The following is a 24,010-nucleotide window of genomic DNA, read 5'->3' as shown; positions in this document are numbered from 1 at the left end:
CCTCTGAAATCTTGGTGTTACTGCATTGCTCTCTTCTCCCTGGTGCAGGTCTTCCCTCTGCACTTCATGCAGTCTTTATGAGGATCTCCTGTGATCATAAACCAATCACACTTCTTACACCCAGGGGTGGAGGGGGACTGCATGGCGACCTCACAAACACCAAACACCAGCTATACTCACGTTCATGTTTTCTCTTCCACCAGCACTATTACTTTATATATACTGAACAGATAAAGAAACGTCGTATTTTTGGATTATTAGGACATAATTGTGCATGATCAAAATTGTTATTTTTCTTCATGAATATGTTTTTTAGACTTAAAAAAAAGCCAGTTTATGACATTCAACTGATAATACCGGTTGCGTTCGGTGTAACAGTTGTGAACCTTGGGAACTGTGAGATGCCCGTGGGAGCAAGTTGCAAGTGATGCACAGGAAAATTGAAATGCACGTGAAACATGCGCCAGGGTTCTGTATAAGAACCACCTGACACCTACTGAGAATTCAGTTGCTTTGTGATGACAGCGACAATGCCACGACTATCCTTCCAACAATGTGAACAAGCCATCGGACGATTAAATGCTGGACAACGTACCCAAGTCATTGCCAATGCTTTTAACTGCAGTGTACGAACCATTGAAAGACTTCGGATTCGTTACAACACCACCAACAGCACTAATGACTGTCCACGCAGTGGTCGTCGCCGAGTCACAACACCAAGACAAGGTCGCTTCATCCTGCGGCAGCATCTGCAGGACAGATTCACCACAGCGGCACAGACAGCTCGTCAGACCATTGGCAACCATCAGCGACCCATCAGTGCTGACGCTGTTCGAAATCGGCTCGCCTCCCAGAACCTGTCTTGTCGCCGTCCACACATGGGTCCAGTGCTCACTCCTCATCATCGTCAGCAACGTCTTGCGTGGGCCACCCAACGACAACATTGGCGGCATCAGCAGTGGAGGACCCACTTGTTCTCAGATGAGAGTCGGTACTGCATTTCCACCGCAGATGGCAGAGTACGAGTGTGGCGAAGGAGAGGTGTACGTTTTACAGAACAGTGTGTGGTTGAAAGAGACCCGTGGGGAGGACCAAGCATTATGGTATGGGGTGCAATCAGCATCAATCAGAAACTTGGACCTGTTGTCTTCCAGAATATTGGCCCAGGCAGAGGCCATGGAGTCACAGGCGCCCGTTACATCGACCAGGTTCTCCGACCCCATGTTGTACCTCATTTTGCAAGACTCCGAAACCACACCTTCCAGCATGACAACGCCCATCCACACACTGCCATAGCCACCAGGACCTTCCTCCAACAGCATAACATCAGAGTAATGCCATGGCCTTCACTCAGCCCGGACTTAAACCCAATTGAACACTTGTGGGATGACATCCAAAGACAACTAAACCAGATCCAACCGCGTCCAAGAAATGCAGCAGAATTCAGTGCAGCTTTCCTCAGGGTCTGGGTGCAGATTCCAATGGCGTCTGTAAACCGTTTGTGCCACTCCATGTACAGAAGATGCCGGGCCGTTATCAACGCACAAGGTGGACACACCAGGTACTGACTTTCAGCCTCCATCTGTGAGGATCACGTGATCAGACCCTCGATATGACATTGCAATAACATGACTGACACTCAAACAATCCTTTGTGCCAAAGGTGGTTGTTTTCTGACAATTATTTTTTGCATTATTGACATTTGAATAAACAGTTCACTATTTTCTGTATTCTTGCGACGTTTCTTTATCTATTCACCATATATACACTACACTTATGGTTCTTATGATCTTAAATATATAAAGTAAAAGCTGCAACTAAAATAACATGATATTGGAATATATTATTCCTGATAAAATGATAATTTGAGACACAATTTCTGCTTGCATCAAGATTCTTTGAAGTTGGGTACTTTTTTAACCGAATCACCTGTAGATTGGGAGGAAACGTGTGTACAGCTGATTGCAATTTCCGGCTTATTGTACTAGACAATACACACAGTAATCTTAATCTCTGCATATAAAAGAATGCCTTGGAGAGCAGGAAATACAATCTAAATGGAAATCATCATGTCTAGTGATGTTTTATTTAAAATTTCATATTTTTATTGACCAACTTTGTTCACCTTTTGTTCACCTGAATTCGCTGAATGGATACAATGTGTTTCTTTCAAAACGCATTACACTTGATAAATACCTTTTGTTCACCTGAATTCGCTGAATGGATACAATGTGTTTCTTTCAAAACGCATTACACTTGATAAATCTTTTGTACATTATGAAATCATAACAGCTACTATTCTAATATTTTTTGCAAACTCTGAAACGTGCATCGTAGATCGAGTTAGGTAGGCAGAGCATGTACTATAAGCCTCTGTGGTTTTTTCCTAGTCCATTGTGACTGGGCGGTTTTAAGTCAAATTTCTTTCAAATTCTTCGATTTTCTCATAGTAGAGAATAAAAAAATTACTCTCTGAAAAAGCTAGAGCATTAACAATAGCACCACCAACCATCATTGCAACTGATGCCATTTTGTGTTTGAACTATGTTCAACATTATTATAACATAAATATTCAAATGTTTGATCATTTCATTATGTCTTCTGGGATAAGCCCTTGCTTGATTAGCATATCTTTTGTAGCCATAGCTAGACAAACATCTTGGATAATCATACCAATATCATACCCAATAAAATCAAGCATGGGTGCTGGTGCTTTAATAATCATTTTACCTATTCGAGCATAGCCTATAGTTCAACCACTTACAACTGCTGAATAATACGCTTCGTTTACCAACATTTCACCATCTATAGCTAGAGTCGTCATTTTCCTCTATAGCATAACATGGGGATTTACCTCCAATTGAATTGTGTTCAGTACAGATGTTTTTTTCTCTTCACCATTAGATTTGCCAGTCTTAAACCATATGGCTGCTATAACAACAGTAGCTAGTGCCTATGGATCCCAATTTTTAACCCGTTCTGTGTGAAGACTGTGTTCAGTATTTGAATTGCATTCAACTACTAGAAGTTTTGCCTTCCTGGCTAAAGCCCCCTTTTGACTTACTGCCACTCTTTTAGGATTTTTAGTCACTCTCACAATTTGTGTTGTTTCTGCTTCCATTAATATTAGGTAGGCACTTATGTTTAAATTGACTGTACATGTACTTAGCCGTTATTATAGCGGCGGTAAATGGCGCTAAGAACATCCCATGTCGATGGTAAAACTCACAGCTTACTGCACTTAAAGCATGTCAAACAAATGGGTCTTCCTCAAGAGATTTGGATAGATACAGACGACTTTCTGGTGGCATAGGGAGAAACGTACTAGCAACATCTGTGGATAGTTGTACCATAGCTGAACCTATTGTTTTAGTCATTGTAGCTCTTAGTCTAGACTCATATCGCGAGTATAGTTTTTTAATTACTTCATGTTATCAATATTTTTAATGGTACAATTTTCCCCTAAATATTGGGTGCATTTGCCACCAGCTGCCAAAGCCACAAGTCTTTTGCGATGTTGTTCAGGAGATTTATCAACTATAGGTTCTGTCTCATCTTGGAGCAGTTGTTCAAAACGTTCATCATATTCCATCTTTTTAATGTAATACACTAGCCAATATTTAAGTCTAAAATAATAAAATATGAAACATCCAATACAACCTGAAATAATATAATGTTGCAAAAGAATGAGTCTTTGCCACCACATTATTGAAGACACAAATGGTTGCAAGTGTTCAAATTGCTACATTTTGCTAAGCATTTGCTAAATTTTGCTAAGCAGCTGCTAAATTTTGCTAAGCAGTTGCTACATTTCACACTGTTTTGCAAAGCAATTGCATAAGAAAGCTGGTTGGTCAGTTTTTGATACAAGTTTTGAGTGCTCTGTTCCTGTTAACAGTTTTCGAACTTGATCTCACTGACTCTTGGTAGGAATAACATCATTTTCACGTAGACATTCCTCAAATGAATCTTGGTCCTTGCAGTAAAACAGGGCAATCGATTGTGTCTGCTTTCTCAGATCTTTCAGGACAGAGTTGTATTTTTTGAGTAAGCACCCAAACAACTATGTTCCATATCTCAGCCAGAGAATGCAAAATAAGAAAGCATATCTTTCTTCTTGGTAAGTTCTTTACTTGCACTGCAGTCGTCTATTATGAAAAGGGTTGATTCTAATATAAATATGTCATGACACAGTCATAAACAATCTTGTTAACGTACACCTGGATCAACTTTGTTCACCTCTGGACCTCCTTCATTACCCAATCTCTTGATAGGTATGTTTTATTAACATTTATAGTTGGGCACAGAATAATAATATGCGAGAAAAAATTGTAATAATTGTAAAATATTGAGAATAAAAGCTGCTGTTTTACCACAAACTGTTCGCCCACAGATGATAGCGCAGTGCGGTTCTTTTGGGAATCTTCCATTTTGTATATTCAGTCGCGTATCCATAATCACATACAAATATAAGTCTAATTTACCAGCCATTTTCGCCTGCTAAGTTATAGTATAGTGTATAGTGACACCCTCACTAGCATTCTCTATTCTCCCACCACTACCGTGTAGTTGGTCATCATCTGTGGTTCGCATGTCGAGCCATAGCACATTCTTCTTGGTAAGGAATTCAGCCATTAATACATCCACAAGAGCCAGATCTTTTGGACTTCTGGACTGGTTTAACTTCCGGACTACACCTTATAGAAGGGATTTTTTAACCTCATCCTACTGTTGATATGCTTGCATGCCTTGTCTATGAAGTTGATTAGGAACAACCTTGATAGTCACTTCTACTTTTGTAATCTCAGGGTTGTAGAATGCCTCAATATCTCTGGAATATGCTGTTGAGGGGTCCTCGAACAACATAAAAATACCCTTAAAGGATCGAGCATGCACATTCAGATTGATGTTTCAAGGCGTATCACTTGTATCCTTGGTGATCTTGCGATGGCAGAGCACATGATTATACAAAATGGCTAAACTTCCAGTATACTGGCTATGGCTATGTCTCACTAGCAGAACCTACACGCAGTCTCTTTGAATTGCAATTAGTGCTTGTATCAATACCTTGATACTGTAAGTTGTCCTGTTCTTTAGCTGTTCTCCAGAGATCCATACAACAGTAGTAGATATCGCTGTCGCCAATACCCAAGACCTCATTACCACTAATTTTAATCGTGATTTTCTTTACAGTTGCACAACCTATGTTCTGAACAAGCTCCCTGTTGTCATCAGTAGATGTCAAACTCTGGTAATTGTAAAAGCTAGTCGGGTAGTTCCTGGAACTAACACATCATGAGCACCGAGATTATGAAAGTGAACCAGAAGTGTCTGATTCTGATTAATGGTACTCGGGTTATTAGTTATAGTTATAGACTGACGAATTGCTTTGACTCCTAATGAATCCCGGAGTCTATGTTGTGGATTTAACTTGCGCCTGTATTGTGAAGACATTGTGTATATTGAAATTATGTAACCTTATGATTAATATATAAATGGACGATATTAATCTAGATAACCTAACTGATACTATTACAGCCGAAGGAGAGACTGATGAAACCAGCTTTATGAATCTTAATGAGGAACCTTTGCAATCAGCTGTGAATGATTATTACAATGCCTCAAAAGAGGACAAAAATAATGTTACTCCATTGGTCGTGACTATTCCAAGTTAACAATAGATAGTAAAGGAAAACTGCGGCTTCGTGGCTCTCCAGATACTGATCTCTTTTGAAACCCCTAGCATTGTCAACAATAGCTGGGTGTTGTGGTGGTATCAGCCTAATTCGTAATGAATTAGGTCTTGTAGACTAAGACAACTCACAAGCAGCTTGGAAGCAGCTTTCACTAAGAGAGATGCACTTCATTCACAAATCAGTCGAATTCGAGAAACTATGGTTCAAGTCCTCAATAATGATACTACACTGGCCGAAAGAATTAAAACATTGTTCTGAGAGCAGGGATAACCATTACCAGTATTTTAACCACATTGGGATTGATTATATCAACTTTGGCTCTAGCGTTAAACTGGAGGCCTTGGTACAGGTGGTGGTACACCTACACCACATAGTGATAAGGATGGTGGAAAAGAGTGGATAAAAAAGCATTTAAAGGCATAAGGAGAAGCTCTAGTAAAGCTCACTTGGAAAGCCGCGTCTGCACTTACCGGTATAACAGGGAGTATTGTATCCTGGCTCTTGAATTTATTAGCGAAGATCACCACTTGGCTTAGTCAAAACCTGTGGGCAGTGATTGTAGCAATTGCTGGGCTGTTGTATGTAGCCGCTAATGACTACTTAACCAAATCATGAGAAAAAACCCTGTGGCTCCATTTACTGTAAGTGCTGTTTTTTCATTGATATGTTGATAGCGATGTATTGTATTGTTTCTTCTGGCAATAAACTCTTCAATGTGATTAATATCTTCCATAACTTTAACCCTTTTATACTCATAATATGAATGTGTCTTTTTGCTTCTATTACATTCTGATTTAGAAAGCCCTCCCCAAAAAAATTCTTTGTTAGTAAATTGAAGATCTTCCCAAACATTGTTGACAATTGTGCATTCTAGATAAACATGGTATATATTTTCTTTTGTAATTCCACAGAATGAGCAGGTATTGTTGTCGACGAGTTTCATTTTCAACAATGCTCTTTTAGTGTAAATAATTCTGTGAAAGAATTTGAATTGAAAATTTATTAATTTGGTACCCTATATACTTTTTCTATATTGCAAAAATGTTTCTCTCCAATTTATGTAATTATTAAGCTCCGTTTCTCATTTTTTGCACACTGCTGGTGGATTTACTGAACAAATAATATTATTATAGAACGTCTAGAACCTTTACCCGAAATAAGTAAGTCATGGCAGGGATTGCTTATGTTAAGTGATAAATTGTTGATAACACTAGTTCTGCGAATTGTATCTCTCCATGATATGGGTATATTTAGGGTCAATTGTTAGTAATCAAGTATAGTACCCTTTATATCATACATATTTTTAAGTTTGGTAAAAGGTTTAAGTCCTTATGCGTTGCATATATCTTTAACAGAATATATTCCCTTCTGATACCAGTGATTGATTATAAAATCTGGGTATTTGAATTGATGATTCAGCCACAGTGGTTGCATAAGGATTTTATTTATGTTTTCATCGTTTAAGATGAAATTCTTAATGTATTTTGACCAAGCATCCAAAGCGAGCGTCTTTCAAACATCCCCCGCATGAATTTTTTAACAAGTCAAATGAAGCTCCGTAAAACAGGGGCAGTAACTCTGTCACAATTAGTCGAAACGAAACGGGACTGCGATATGCGTATCATCAACGTGTCAACATCATGTGTGTAGAGTGTCAGGGATATTCTCTGGAAACTGTAGGAGGAGTTGATTTCACAAGCTTAGTACCCTCTCTCACAATTGGGCAAATGAAGCTCCGTAAAACAGGGGCAGTAACTCTGTCACAATTAGTCGAAACGAAATGGGACTGCGATATGCGTATCATCAACGTGTCAACATCATGTGTGTAGAGTGTCAGGGATATTCTCTGGAAACTGTAGGAGGAGTTGAATTCACAAGCTTAGTACCCTCTGTGGGACGGACGGACGGACGGACGGACGGACGGACTGCGCCACAACATAATTCCCCTTCGGCCATTTCTGGCCCGGCTGGGGATAAAAAGGATTGTCAACCTAAAACTTTTTCCTAATATTAGCACCTAGTTGGAAGCCGCAAAGGTAATATGGTGTTTTTTTGGAAAGGTGTCATTTAAGAGCAGTTATCTTTAAGGAGTCAATGAAAGTTCTAATATTTAATATTCTAAGTCCACCCTCTTCGTATTTCCGAGTTAGATTGATTCTTTTAATCTTATCCTTCTAAACATTTAATATAAACTTAAAAAATACATCGTTTATCTCTTTTGTAAATTCTTTTGGAGGGTTTGGGAGATATATTAGTATATGCACTAGTGTTGCTAATGCCAATGTTTTAATTACAGTAATTTTGCCAATCAAAGGGGCACTGATCTAAAGCAATTCCCCGGGACTGGTTGTTGCCACTGTTATTGTTTTTTCCCCCATGAGTACCCAGATGATACAGTAAAAATCTAGACTAGTTCGCGACCTGTGCTGCGCAATTCGTAGGCGCATTTGTCACTTTTATTGATAGTATAACGGCGTATGGTCACATTGATCAATAAAATGAAATACAGTTTTGGAAATAATAAGGAAATGTAGGCATCTCTGTGGGCAGCGTGGTAATGGTGATGAAGTTTTGATAAAAAAAAAGACTTGTGAAAACAACGTCTATCGCGCATCGAAGAATTTCCCAACCAAGACGTACAGGAACAAGAATAAATCTGTTCAATGCTACAGCAAATGAAGGAAAACAAAAGGCAAATATCATAATTATAACCTAACAAATTTATGTGTGTAATTTTAGGCAGCTTCCTTGTTCGAGGAATGTATCCGTGAATATCCACACAAAGGAACAATATCACAAACATCTGCAGCTGTAGAAAGAAACGTATTCGATGTCACGTGTCTCTGTAACAATCAAATATTTTAAAATATATATATCGTTTCGGGATATAACCCATGTTCATTTCTCAACTGATCACTTAGATTGTTTCAGGTGTTTCACATAGGTGTCAAGTCTCAAAGGTTGGCTGAGAGAGCTCACGTGACAACTATTTTCATAATGTCCACGGTTCCTAAAAAAATCCATTGAGTTAGATAACAATGAGCAATTGTTGTTTTTACATCGGCACTTCACGCCATGATATGAGTGTATGCCCTTTGTTTTAGTAAACCTAGACATGTAAACACTCCCTTTTGACATATATACTGTGCAAGATAACAGTGATTAATCAATCAACGTATTTTCTGTTAATCCTTTGATGACAAGGAATGATCCGTTGATTCACAAAAAAGTAAATCAACTTGCTTGGCTGCCACGTGCATATTACATAACACACATTTCACCTCACTTCAAACCTGTATTTGGATTGAATAATTACCCCAGGCACGATAAATGCAAAATGGGAAACTTTGTCAGGTAATCTGTGTGGTGCTAGCACTAATTATACCCGTAATAAATTCATTAACTGAGCATCAAGTGAATGGCGACAAATACACGAGTATAGGGTTATACCAGAAAACGTGGATGACAACAAGGGAGTAGTAATGGTATTATCTACGCAATCCGAAATCCGAAAATGCTTTCACTGCATGGATGCTTTTTTATGATTAAACTATAACCATCTGGGGTATTTCCAAATGACGACATCTGATGAGCTCCGCCGTTCTTTTTGTCTGTTTGTTTAAGCTGAAGAAATTAATTAACATGCACCCTTTTTCGAAATCTTTATAGATCACGGTTAACCAATCAGTGATCAAAAATGTGTAAAACAAATATTGCCTCCAAGTTTATTTAGCTGTCCTTGCAGACGGTAGCCCAGTCTCTGGTCACGCTCAGTTGCGTTGCGTATCATCCGGGTACTCACGGGGAAAAAACATTAACAAAGGCAACAACCATCCCGGGGAATTGCTTTAGATCAGTGCCCCTTTAAAAGTAAGGTTTCATATTCCCCAATTTGAAAGAATTTTTTCATTGTCTCAATTGTTTTCTTTTGTTTATCACCAAAAGATCTGTTAAATGGGGATTTAGTGTAATTCCTAATACTTCAAAGTCTCCATATTCCAGTCTAAATATAAGTCTGGATTGGGATTTTGTTGACTTCCTGCCATTGATCCTATCCATAATGCCTTAGTTTTATCAATATTTATCTTTAGTTCAGACATATTGTAAAATTGAACAATAGTTATCATTGTAATAATCCTAAGAATACTATCTCTATTACATCTTTTCCATAAATGCTGTATTTTGGCTTAAGTCACACTAACTAAAATTTTCAGATTTTCAACAGACGTCCTCTTCACTGTTACATACACAATATAGCACTATATCAACCCAAGCTTTGACGTGAGTAATGACAGGAACCTCACTTCTTTCCCACATCTAACCACTAGAGGTGGATGAATTGGGGAGGTGGGTGGGAGTACTTCTGATGTAATAGAGGTAGTATTCTTAGAATTATTAATAATGATAAATATTGTTCGATAATTCTTGCGAATCCTCTACCTCTATTACATTTTTGCCAGAATATACCAGAGGGACCCGGAGGGATTTGCCTCTAGTAAATCCCTGTGAAATTGACAGTAACCCTCTTCTGGAAACTATTTATTCACTGATTCTAATCCTGACTCGAGATAATTTCCTCTGAAATTTCTCCTGATGACTTGAAAATCAGAATGCATCAAGAATCAGTCAAATATGTGATACCTTCACTAGAATTACCGTTATATTTGCTGATCTTGATAGTAATAATGATGTCATTTCTTGTCTATTTCTACCAAATGACGTCATTCCTTGTTAAATTTGGATTTGTGACACTAATACCGGTGCTGACGTCACTTCCAGTTGTGACGTCACTTCTGGGTTGTCAGCTCCCTTTTTATTGGATAATGACGTCTCTTAAGGACTTTTTCTACCAAAAGACGTCATTTCCTGATTAGATGGACCTTGTTCTGCTATTTCCAGTGCTGGCGTCACTGCCGGTTATGATCTCACTTCCAGTGATGATGTCACTTCAGGTCACTGGAGGCAGTTGATGCTCAAGGTGCTCCTAATCCATCCTACACCTTATAGACAGGATACTCAAGGGTGTATTCACCCTCTGATGCAGCTGGTGTCAGATCCTCGCCGGATCACTATAGAGGTTCTCCATTAGTAGACTTAATTCTGGCACATGGCAAATAGATCTTGCTGTCGGCAAGGATGTTCATTTTCCCGGGAATATGTCTCCCTTTCATCCGGCAGTTGGGGGAGTCTGCTAAGGTAAAAACAATCGTGTAGTCTCTGTCATCAGGGAGCTGGATCTGTGGTGTGGTGTTGTCTGTGGCTATGAGAACTGATGATAGATGAAGTTGTGTTTTTCATTCCAGGATGGCGTAATATATGATGGAGTCTGCCAAGGCAAAAAATCATGTAGTCTCCATCATCAGAGAACTAAATCTGGTTCCCCCTTGTTTCTGGATGTAAGCCACTACTACATGGTGTTGTCCGTGGCTATGAGGATGGATGATTTGGAGAGACGTATTTTCCATGACAGGATGGCGTAATAGATGGTCTTCATTTCCTTGCAGTTGATATGAAGGATCCTCTCTCCATTGCAACTGATAAAGTCAGCTTGTCCACTTCAGTCGAGTCTCCGCCTGTGTCGGGACATGTCGAAATGTGGAAAACTGTGTTGTCAGCGAACCAATGCCAAAACCCTGGAAGACACACCCATTCTGTATCGAGGAGTGGTTGTGGGAAGAATTCAACAATGTATCACGTAAGAACAGGCTGGATATAAGAAGGTTCTGAAAGATCATACCATACAAATCGTTTCCATCCCTTGGGCGTTCCCGTTGTTATATCCGGGGACGATGGGGCATGGTGTCAGTGTTCATTGGGCGTGAAGGCATCGGATGTCCACTGTAGTTTGTGAACCGGCCACATTGATGTACAGCGACAGGCGTCTGGTCGAGTGGTTGCAATGTTATGCATAAGCGATCATGCAAGCCAGTCTGTACAAATAAACTGCACAAATCCCATTAGGTCAGTTGAACTGATTATGGTCGAAGATGTTTACAGTCAGAGATCTTGACACATAACATGTAATTCCTCCTGCGCAGTAAACTTTAACCCTGTATGCTGAGTTGACTACGTTCAAGCCCCTGTGAACCCTGTAGGAGCATGACATCCCCCATATTCCGGCATCTTAGGTGGTGAATTTTCTGTCATAGGAGGTTGGAGTACAGGCATGAGGTGATATAACTCCTCTCGATGAGTTCCATAAAAGTATATCCCTCTGTCGACAGCCTGATTAATCTCTTCATAAAACTCGGGGGGTGGGGGGTGGGGGGTGGGGGGTGGGGTGGATATTCGTAACAGTCCGCATACTCCATGTGTTCCCCGTGCAGTTCATCATCCGCTGGTGTACAGGATTGGATTCTGGTATGATTAAGGTCTGTGTGGCTTGTGATGGCTGCACATGTATAACAGAAGCCGTACGGTAATCCTCAACTTGGTTGGCTGGCTGGTCGGTTCGGTTGCCGTGGAGTCCATGCGGTGACTGTACAGTGTCTTTCACGGTAGGGAAAAGCTTGTAAGCTTATACCTGGCTAGTCTGACGCTTGGTAGGCCAGATGGCCGTATGGCTGATCAGTTGGTCGGACAGCTGGCTGGCCGACCGACTGGCTGACTGGACGGTTGGCTCATTAAACAACAAACAAACAAACACTTATGCATCTACCAGGAATATATCCGGTCTGATTATCATGAATTAGGACATTGAAGGTTTGTTTAATTCTATTTGTTATGCAAGCACTTATTATCTTGTACAAAGCATTTAATAACTATATGGGTTTCCAGTTTTTCAGCAGGCATCTGTTTTCTGTTAGGCTTCTGGATACATGTCAATAACTCCTCTGTTCATGGTTATCATCATAGAAATAGTTTCGAAAGTTTCTTTAATGTATCTATATATTCATATTTTCATGTCTTTCCAGAAAAAATGAAAAATTCTATCAATCTGGACCAAGAGTCTTATTATTTTTCATAGATTTTAAAACTTGTGCTATTTCATTCCATTCCAATTCATTTTCCAATTCATCTGCTATATCTTTATTTAAAGTGGGGTAACAATGTGAACAATAGCTGTCTTCGTCTATGTCGCCAGTGCACAGCACAAAGTAACACAAAGTTCCTTAAACAAGAAAACCAGCATTAACACAACTTACAGTTTCACGCCCATAAGATATTTGTCCATGAACATAGAATCCGTAGAGTTTCCGATGAATCAACACAAGAATATGCAGATTGATACTGCTTCCCACCATGGTTGTCGGTACAGTAAACATGTGTTTGCTCTCCCTAACCCGACAACATGTAATGCCTGTGTACGACTAAAAATAGGATGAGACAGCAAAATTGAAAGAGTAGTCAGTTTAAGTAATGTTTGCAGTCTAACAAAATTCTGATTGTGGTATCTTGTCTTCCTGTTAGAAAAAAATGGGATATAATTAAGCAAAGTGCTTTTGCAACAATATGTCAATGGGAAATATCATGTGAGCACATACTCATCTTGATCATATAGTAAATAAACACATTTAGTCATACTTACTCCAGCATGATCCACGTTCCTGAGGGTCCTTTGTCTCTATGATAACGTCTGTAGAGACGACTCTCGCGCATGTCCATATCTTGTTAGTCTCATGGATTGATGTGGCTTGCCCTTTTCTTCTTGAGCTTTGGTGGTAAGTTGGTCTGAATACTGATCCCTGTCTCTCTCAACAGCATTTTTGCCTCAAAAACTGCCTCCATGTCTGGCATGTACGCGAAGGCAGCCATTATGCTATGTTGGGTCGGTGTGCCTTCTGGAACTCTGACAGCTATGAACGATTTTAAAAAACATGTTGTCCACTTGAGAACTTGAGAACATTTCATGGAGTTAACAAGAACACGGATTCCGTATTTTCCAGGGGAGATTCGGGAATACCGTAAATCTCATATCGTGAATGTCCTTTAGGAAAAACTGTTTTTCTAGTTGATTGCGTCGTTCTACTTCCTCTGTCAGCTCCCAACATAGTTTATGGATCTTGTCCTCGTGTGTAGCGACCTCATGTTCCACAAATTTCACTTTTCTCTTTCACAATTTCATCGATATGTTGTTGATTTTGAGTCAATATGTGGCTGTTCTTTGATTACTTCTGTGTTTGGTTTAATTACAGTAGATGCTTGTGGCTTGACTACTGGTATTCCTGTTTCGCTTGTGTTTGGTTGAGTTATTAATGCAGTGATCTGAATTGAAACCTAGTGTTTGTTTATCAGTAGCAGGCACAATTTTATCATTATTACTTACCACTTGACTAATCTTAATTTCCATGTTACTCGGTGACATGTACAGGCCTATTCCAAAAACATAGTCTATTTTTGAACCAGCATACTGTTGTACATCTGGGTATCGCTTGGTGGCCGAAGGTAGATCAACAGGTGATGAAGTAGCATCCTCCACATTCTTTCAAATGTCAGCGTCTTTCAAACGCTGTACCCACACCAATGATGTTTGTATATGTTTGTGACTGAGCTCCAACAAGAGTCCACACATAAGTTTTTATTGAGTCATTAAGTCTTTCAACGCCGGGCCGAGTAAAACCTTCCAATATATTTCAAATGAAGTTTTTCTAAGCATTTTGCCATCTTGTGGTTGCTCAACTTTTAGGACAGTGAAAGCAACACCACCCTTAAAGTTCATACGATCATCTCTCCACTTGTTACACGAGAGAGCAAAGCTTGGAAGAAGTCGACCTCTTTTCAGTAAACCATTGCTGACTTCTTTTCACAGAGAGAGCACCACTGTATGGAATACCTAGACCATGGTGAACTCCATGCAGACGCCAATCGATATTTGTAGAAAATTCCCCACAAATACGTTCATATGCCCGCTGATTGTACAGATTATTTACGCATTCCATGCTTGATCATGCAGTAATGGTGCACTTATTTCTGCAAGGATTCACCTAATCTGATAGTAAACATGAAAGAAGGAAACAGAGGTACTAAGTTTGTCACAATGTTCACTAACAGATACACCATAGTTTCTTGTGGAACACCATATAGCAAAGTTTAGCTGGTTTTGCCAGAACTGCAATACATTGGAAAACCAATCATGTACTGTTTTTTGGTTTGTTGCTTTGAACCTGTAATTTCTAAAGATATCAGGGAAGTGAGTTTGAAACTGATCACCAAAGACATCAACTAAAATCCTTGGGTGTGTAAGGTCAGTTGCGTCTATTCTACTTTCAGGATAAAACATTCCTGTCTTGTACTTGGCATTTCTATTATACATACCGGAGGTATTTATGTTCATCTTCCCGAGGCAAGAGAGTTCACTGACTTTAAAAGTCCAGTTTCCACCCTTGCCGAACTAGGCTGGAATTCCTGGGCTCGATCGTAGCGCCAACAGTGGCTATTACGAGTTATGTCCTTTCTATGCCTCTCCTATTGACCAATCAGATTCAACCTCTTGTATCGCTTGCATTTGTTTCAAACAAAACGGTGGTGCCCAGTCAAAACGATCTGATCGATAATCAAGATCTTACATCGAGAAGTGCATCAAATCACGTGAGCACCTTGATTAACACCATGAAAAGATTTAGAAAATGTCTGTTGACAACGAGTTAGCGGTGCACATGCTTTGCAAATCCTGCAGTCGACCGAAATCTGCATGACACTCTACAAACCAGATTTCGATTTCGGTGCGCGATTTTGAATTGACTATGCATAGACTCGTTAGTCCAGCCAAAATCTAACTCCAGCCTAGTTCGGCAAGGGTGGAAACTGGACTTTTATAGTCAGTTAACTCACATGCCTCGGGAAGATGATTTAAGTTATAATATAGTTTCTTTGTATATTTAATATGTATGTTACACTCCTGGGAATAACAAATGGCCAGTCTATGCAACTTCTTAATGCGATTGATAACTCAGTGAAGCAACTTGAAGTTGCTCTCTATGATATAACATATCACCCACAGTGGACCAATATAAGTACTGTGGAAGGTAATAATAAGATATTACTAAACAAAATATCTGATAGATATTATAGTGTGTGCACTGAAATTTTAAAGCCTTTTGGAGCTAGTATCACACTAAATGAGTGAAATGAAGTTTATTACAGAGCTCAAATTTACTGTATTAGATATAAGACATCAGCCTGTATATACAGGATATCTGAGTGCGTCACTCAATATCATAAATAATGGTTGATTCTGCAGGCCCTGGAACGCATCACCTTAGACAATGTAATTCGATTGCACTTTCTGATCTTGGAGACACAGAAGGATTTGATAAACCAGGTATTGAGGGCAAGTTATAGGCTTTACACTTACAAGAAGTGTATACATGCAGAAAGAAGTGATATTTACAGCACCTAATGTCACAGGTGAGGTGAAATTGGGTTTAACATCGCGTCGAAGATTATTGTACTTACATAGCGACATGCATGCACATGTGTGTGTGTGTGTGTGTGTGTGTGTGTGTGTGTGTGTGTGTGTGTGTGTGTGTGTGTGTGTGTGTGTGTGTGTGTGTGTGTGTGTGTGTGTGTGTGTGTGTGTGTGTGTGTGTGTGTGTGTGTGTGTGTGTGTGTGTGTGTGTGTGTGTGTGTGTGTGTGTGTCTGCTTGTACCAGTCCGGTCAGATGCCGATTTATGGTACTAGCCCACTGAGATACCATGCCGCAGTTTAACATGAATACCTCACTCAGACACAGTATACTGACTCCAAGCCGACCAGTCCTTGTTTTAGCCCCTTTATGCTGAGTGCCAGACAGGGTAACAACAAGTACCATGTTTTAACGTCTTTTGGTATGATACGGCCAAGGATCAAACCCCGGACCTTCCGCTCTCTACCACCAGACCACAGTGGCGGTCCTAATATCACAGCACCTAATCTAGAGATTTAAATGATGTATATAAATATTGTCCACACTCATGATAAATGGACTATGCTCGAAACAAAAACCGATGTGATGTGATGACGACTGGTAAGGTACATCATTTAACTAAGATAATCAATAGTGGGATTTTACTTGGGACTTATATTCCTTCAAAACAAAAGAGTGTGTTCACTGCTCCCCTATCAGAGAAACCAGGCCATATGTTATTGAGTCGCCCAGCAGTAAAAGATAATCAGCTTAAATTACTGAATTCAATGATGTATAAAATAAATTGAACAGAACCAGAACAGGCCCTTGATGTATTACCGGGATTAAGTCTTAATTGGCTTAAAAAACATGAACGTCAATATTGCAGTACAGGAAGAGCACACTTTTCAATCCTTGAAGGGGTCCAAGTTATAGCTGGGAGCATTTGGCTGACTAAGATATTTAATCCCTCTAAGATACATCTAATAAGGTCAATGTGTAGTCTGAAGACATTGACAGACAATCAGTTAAAGACTCTTGTATGATATTATTTGTTATGGGTTTATATGCTGTGCTCGGTGATGCATCTGAAAAGATGGATACTGTTGATGGATTTCAATTACATCAAATAAGTGAAATAAAACATGAAATAGAGAAGGAGTGTGATTCTAGAATTGGATTATATAAAAAGTATCACAGAGCTGTGAATGCTCTTGACAGAGTTGACGCAGCAATTATAGTAGCTAGCATGGTGCAGCTGGTGTTGGTTTATTATCAACAATAATCTCTGCGTCTATCATACCTGGTATGGAAGTAGTGGTGGGAGTCTCTGCAGTGGCAGGAATAGCTCTTAAATTTATTTCTTTTCAGTTGCAAAAGAAAGCATTAAAACATGACAGTATTCGTGTGTTGGTTGAAGCAAAGATAAATACCATTGAAGATCATATCTCAAGAGCACTAGCTATCTGAGGAAGAATTTCGTTTAGTGTTGTCAGAACTCACCAAATACAACACTATGAAGCAGGAGATTCGATCCAATTCTCATAAGACTAGTGGCATTAGTGAAGATGAGGAAAAAAAGTTCATAGAACAGGGGAGACAACAAGCATTCCGTGCCAAAACCAAAGAAGATAAAAGGGAGATTAAGAATAAATAGTTTCCACGATATAGAATGGCATGTTGATACATATTGACACCATACATGACAAATTAATGATTGTCATCACATAATTCACATAAACTTAGGACCTCCATAGAAGCATGGCCTGGTCCAGGTGGGGTGGTCCAGTAGCCCGATCATCACAGACCCGTGAAGATTCAGCAACCCATGCTTGCCGTAAAAGGTGACTATGCTTGTCGTAAAAGGGGACTAACAGGATTGGGTGGTCAGGCTCGCTGACTTGGTTGATGCATGTCATCAATCCCAATTGCCTGGATCGATGTTCATGATATCAATCACTGGATTGTCTGGTCGAGACTCGATTATTTACAGACCGTCATCATATAGCTGGAATATTGCCGAGTGCGGCGTTAAACAACAAACCAACAACAACAACAATCATCTGTACTACTGCTTTCCATTTACGATCAAAGAGAGCAGTATGATGTGTTTCCGTAATTGACAGAGCCACACTCCAAGAATATCCTTTGGCAATCAAGGATTTCTGAGGATGTGCCAAACACAGACATGGATTGTCTCTGGTGACGAATGTAGCTGGTTTGAGTGGATCTGAAGCAGTAGATCTTCTTGAAAAGGTAGAAGATGGTGGCTTCGATCAGCGATGTTTTTGAAAGTGGTGATCTAGCTCACTGGCCAGAAGGGTGCGACCAAAACCAGCTGGAGTCTCTTGGTGTCAGAGATCTTCTGAAGCACCTAAGGAAGAAGTTCTGTACAAGTGATATCTAGAGCATCATGATCCCATGCAAGTGAGTATTGGAGTGACAGTATCTTGTTTATGTAACACACGTCTGATGCATTGTCTGCTTGGATCAGTCATGATGACTGTAGTACCTCCGCCCAGCTAATGCTGCCCCTTGGGTCTTAGACCATCATCTGCAGCTCACCAAACAGGCTGGCTCGTCAGTGCCATGGAAATGGAAATGATCCCCTCACAATGGCTCTGGTTCATTGGAGCATTGTTCGAAACCAAGGCAGGCAAGATGTTTGTTCCACGGGACAGGTCAGTGAATCGCACCAGTATCACTGCCTAATCTTACCTACTTAATTAATGAGCACGTCCTTACTGTGAGCAGAGTAAGATATTCCTATTTGTCATGTGATACAAATGAACCAGATTATGATTGAGTTTATAAGTTGTGTTTGATCTGTGCTCGGTTGCTTGAGTTCCATAAACAAATCTTTGGAGTAGTCTTTTAAATGATAACGCATGAATGCATCAAAGAATAAGAATGTAATAAAACGATTAACTTCTCCATAACATGAGCATAATCCTACATGTAGTATACAATAGGAAATAATTAAGTTTTTGTTGTGTTCATTGTAATTCCTGCATTCTGATTAGCTGAACTGCTCACGTGTTATTGCATTCACTTCCGAATGAATTAAAATATTAAGCCACGCCCACCAAGGCAGACTACTTTTGTTACTACGGAATATTGGGGAGTCCCAATATAACAGTCAAGGGAATTCCCTTTCTGCTCCAGTGAATTGTCATGCACAGGACATGTAGCGAAATTCATACGTTTTCATTGTCCAAACTACCCTTTGAAACCGAAGGCCGATAAAGAATGAAACCACAAACGTGCAGGCTCGCAGGTTTTTTGTCTGCTCGCCTGGGCTCTACAAATATCATGTCTTAAGGGTTCATTTCTAACCCACATTTTTCCAACTGTGTCTTCCCATTCTCAGGGAACTAATGTCTGAATCTGGCGGTAACTGACCATGTCATTTGAAACAGCCACCTTCTTCCAGACTGACTTGTTCTGGTTCGTTACAGACTGACTGTTGCAGTTCTTCACGCCTCTTGCCTTGATTGACAGGTCCTGTGCACTTTGTTTTGATCCTACTCTCCGTTGATTGGCTACTGACTTTGTGGGTTTGTCAAGTTATGTGCATAAGTTAAACAATCACCTGATTCATGTCACGCCACAGTATGTACTCCTACTACTGCAATGTTTATCAATCTCGTCAATCTCGTCACACGTTTTCATTGTCGAAATTAAAAAATAACCATGTGCAAACTTTTGTAAGAATCTGCTAACACGAAGCACCCCAACCTCTTTAGATTTGTGGAGCTGGTATAAGGGATTGAGAAGTCAGAAGGTGCTAAGCTGACACAGATAGACTTTGGTGCTGCCTCTCCACCCAGAAGTCTGAGGGGAGACTGCTGTGTCTGAAGGAGAAAATGCGCAGTTGGCATAAAACTCCTCTAGAATTTTTGGATGCAGTTGGACGTTTGCTGAGATTTAATATGATAATACAGTCATCCCTTGCCATAACATGGGTTTCAGGGTCCATGGGTGACCATCTACGTTATCAAACATCCGCGTTATTCTTAATATGGAATGTAGGTCAGTAATATCGTATTTTCTTGTGCATAGTGCTCACTTGAGTATAATTACTATTTATTGTATTGTGGCCAGTCAAAAACTATGTCATATCGCCTCAGGTGAATGAACAAAAGATAAACTTTGTCAATGAAAATTGCGATTAAACAGTAAGCATTAGTAGACATGAAATTTTATAAACATTTATTTGTATTTCCTGTAATGCTAAGCATTGTTTTATATGCAAAGGTTAAAATTACTGTGGGCAGTTGGATCGTTAACTAAGCCAGAATAAGCAATCAGCTGTGTACACATGTTGTGTCTCAATCTACCAGTGATTCAGTCAAAAACATAACAAATAATAGAAGAAGTTTTGTGAAATGATAAGAACAAATAGTATCTGAAACTGTTATTATGCCACGAATAATATTTCCTAATATGATGTTATCTCAGTCCTGCCTTCTCTGTACATGAATTTAAATTAATAGCAATAACATAAAACGCAGTATTTTGTTATTTTGAGGATACATTTTAAATATGGAACAGTTTGACAGGTCACCGTCAAGTCTTGTGTAGCCATTTTCTTCACAAAAAAAACAAAATGTTACATAATAGTCAAACTACAACAAATATGACTTTTAAAGAGGCAAAGTATGGCAATTATGATATATGTATCCATACTCTGACATCTAAGGTTTGTTTCAATGCGCTTATAGCAGTAATCTGATCGTGAATGCTGTGAATAAGTGAGTTAATGCGGTAACGGTGTGGGGTAAAGTGGTCCCCCATGGAAGTAAGGTAAATGGAAGTTGCAGGTGTTTAGAATACTGCTTCACACACAATTTCACCAAAATTAATGTAAACACATTTCTGAATGAAAATGTGACAAAACTATAATAAAATAGACTGTAAACTTAAGTCCAAAAATCCAGATAGATATAATGAACATTTATATTTTCAGTCCAGTTGCTAAGATTAACTTGTGTACGTATTTGTTGATATGCTATTTCTGATGATGTGAAAATGTGTCTTTGAGCTTGGATATGCAGTTTAATGTCTTCAAGATCAGATGAGCAGTCTCAGTTGGTGTAGCTTAGATTCAAAGCATCGCAAGCATGTGGCATATATGTCTGTCAGCTATTTCCTTTATACATTGTTGGGTCAGACATTCCCCAAAGTATTTCCTTTATGTAATGATTTGAAGGGTCAAGTTGGAGAGGTCGTCTTTCATAGGTTAGACAATTCCCATAATACATTGTATATGATATGATTAGCACCACTACCAGCTGCACATGTACCAAGTTTCATTACATTTTGAGCAAACATTCCTGAGTAATGGCGATAGATATGTTTTCAATCAGATTTGAACATCTTGATCAGGTGTAATCATTAATTGGTATAAGAAGTATGTGAAGATGCAGCTGGCGCTGTTGACATAGACAAAGATTGTGGGTAAATAGGCCATGACATGAGCTTACTTAAAAGTGGACAATTTGACACAACCTATAATATTTTGTTTGAGGTGAGCTCACTTAAAGAATGTAGGGAATATATACCTTCATCTGCCAGGACAGCTAAGGCCGCTGTGATGTCTGCATGTGCAGATGACTTTGTCCTTACATCAAGAAGACACCAGCACAGCGCCTCTAAACATTCACTTTCTAGAACTGCCTGAAACAAACACAAATCTCAAGTTGAGTGTCATTCAGAATGAATACCAGATAAATTACAGTAGCCAGATATATGGATCAAATTGGCATAACTGAATTTATGTCTCAATTAACATGAACCTAAACTGTTTGAGCACATTTAAGGGCAAGACACAGAGCAAAAGGCACTGAAGCTCAAACTGTATAAATCTGTATTGATGAATCATGATGCTCATTTGTACTAACTGTTCCAGCACATACACTATTCTTTCTGAAAATAACAGCAACACCACATTCTAAAGTAAATGGAGCAATTACAAAGGTTGACTGAGCATAAATCGAAGAAATTGCATAAAGATGAAACCTTTTGTTGTTGACTTTACATGGTGTCATAGAAGTGTATCCACAAAAAGTTGAGTCAACAGAGAGAGCAAATTGTTTTGCTGCGACTAGTCAGTGCAGTAAGCAAAGGTCCACGTCTTTTGGAAAATGGAAAACTTGAGGAACATTCAGTGATCAAGTAATTGCAGGAAAAGGGCTCAACACCAAAGCCCAATCATAAAAGATTTGAGTACAACACTAGGGAAGGATGTCCCTTCCTATGCGAAAATAAAGTGTTGGGAAGCAGAGTTTAAACATGGCAAAGAGAGCCTTGAAGTTGCCCCACCACCCCGGAAGGCCTGTGATATCAGCAACACCAGAAGTGATCCTAAGAATCCATGATATGGTGATAACCGACTGGTGAATGACTGAGTGTCGTACAGCTTGGTGAGTTGGCATTTTCAAGGAGAGAGTACATCCCATTAGCAGAAAACAGAAACTTTGACAATGAAGAAAGTATCAGCTTGTTGGGTTCCAAAGCTTCTGACATCTGATCAAATGCACCAGGCACAACAGGTCTCATGGTAATCTAGCTCTGGTGAAAGCTGATCGTGGATAGTTCTTGCAATGATTTGAGTCACTACCGCTGGAAAGGTTATGGCATCGTTGTTCTGGGATGCCTGGGGTATCCTCATGGTAGACAAAAGTCAATACCACAAACAGAATATATTAGGCTGCACTTTTGTGGTAATTTCGGTATGACATTAAGACTAAGAGACATGGGAAGCTGAGCTTATGTGTGCTCTTCCATCAGGACATTGCGCCAGTGCACAAATTAGTCCTTGCCATGGCTTGCAATATTGATACAGCAGTGGTAAATGCTGATATTTCATTGCTGCTCAGTAAAGCCTCAGTAAAGAAAGCAGGCACTGTGCTAGATCATAGCAAGGACGCTGCTTGGATGTTTGATGAAACAAGTCACTTTACAATTCACATCAAGTGGAAATTAGTGTGTTGATATCCTGGATGAGGAAAATGATGTGACTTTTGGCAAGGCTGAAAAAATTCAGACTGTGACTGACGGTATGAGCAAGTATAAACAAAGGTAGTGACTTAGCTACACAAACAGTCTGGACATGCCTCTTTTGAAAGGTTGAAAAAACTTGTTTAAAGTGCGGGCACAGACAACAAAGAGAAATTTAATTTGCTGTAGCAAATCTTAGAAAATTGTGACACTTGTTTGAAAAACAAAAGACCAAGTCCAAAGTCTGCTACTGGGTTTCCTAGTTGGCTACAGAATACATCAAGGCTGAAGCTTTTGACCCTCATGAACGTGGACATAGTGTGTGGCACCTTCACATTATCATTGAGTTTACACGCTTCAGTGCTGGTTGCATTATGAGAAAAAAAGCAATCATTATGATCAAGGCAGTTTGTAAAAAAATGTATTCAAATTTGGATAAGTGTACATCCTGCCCCCAAGAAGTTATACAGCGACAATAGAGGAGTTCAACAACAAGGAAGTGTGAGATTCAGATCAAAACTACATCTACGTACAGCACTTGGAGTAATAGTCTCCTGGAACGACACAACCAAACTCTAACAGACGTACTTCTCAGGGTCAGCAGAGTGGAAAATGAACGTGACTGCGAAACGACAAAATCCTAATCTCCCAAGTGTTATCACTCATGAAGATTCTGCACTTGAAGGCACATGCTCTAAATCCAGGACTCCTGGTAATTATTCAGAATTAGGAGTACATACTCCGTACTTTTTTAATATAGGGAGTACTGACAAAACTGAAGAGTACACTAAGAGTACTGAATGGAATTTTATGGATTAATCTTGTATTTCATTTTAGATAGGAAGCACAGTGTGCATTGCTACTCATGAATGAACAATAAATAAAACTTTTTTCTTTGTTGTATGTCAACTGCATAATGCACACCTTCTTCTGGGGTATTTAGTATTTTGAGAATAAATCAAGTTTTATGTGCAGAAAAAAGTTACA

At 39.4% G+C, this 24,010-nt stretch overlaps 1 protein-coding gene across 3 annotated transcripts in view; it reads right to left on the bottom strand.

The window, feature by feature from the left end:
• The window catches only part of LOC124115359 (vacuolar protein 8-like), a 376,809-nt gene that overhangs the window by 100,364 nt on the left and 252,435 nt on the right, over positions 1 to 24,010 (bottom strand). For all 3 annotated transcript variants that reach the window (XM_046476306.2, XM_046476308.2, XM_046476307.2), the window contains one exon: positions 21,586 to 21,700. In XM_046476306.2, coding sequence (XP_046332262.2) covers positions 21,586 to 21,700 — 115 coding nt within the window. The remainder of the gene's footprint in view (positions 1 to 21,585; positions 21,701 to 24,010) is intronic.

The sequence above is a fragment of the Haliotis rufescens genome, unplaced genomic scaffold, assembly GCF_023055435.1.
Source record: "Haliotis rufescens isolate VD_foot unplaced genomic scaffold, xgHalRufe1.0.p SCAF_1, whole genome shotgun sequence".
Lineage (NCBI taxonomy): Eukaryota > Metazoa > Mollusca > Gastropoda > Lepetellida > Haliotidae > Haliotis > Haliotis rufescens.
This window is presented reverse-complemented; position numbering and strand designations above follow the sequence as displayed.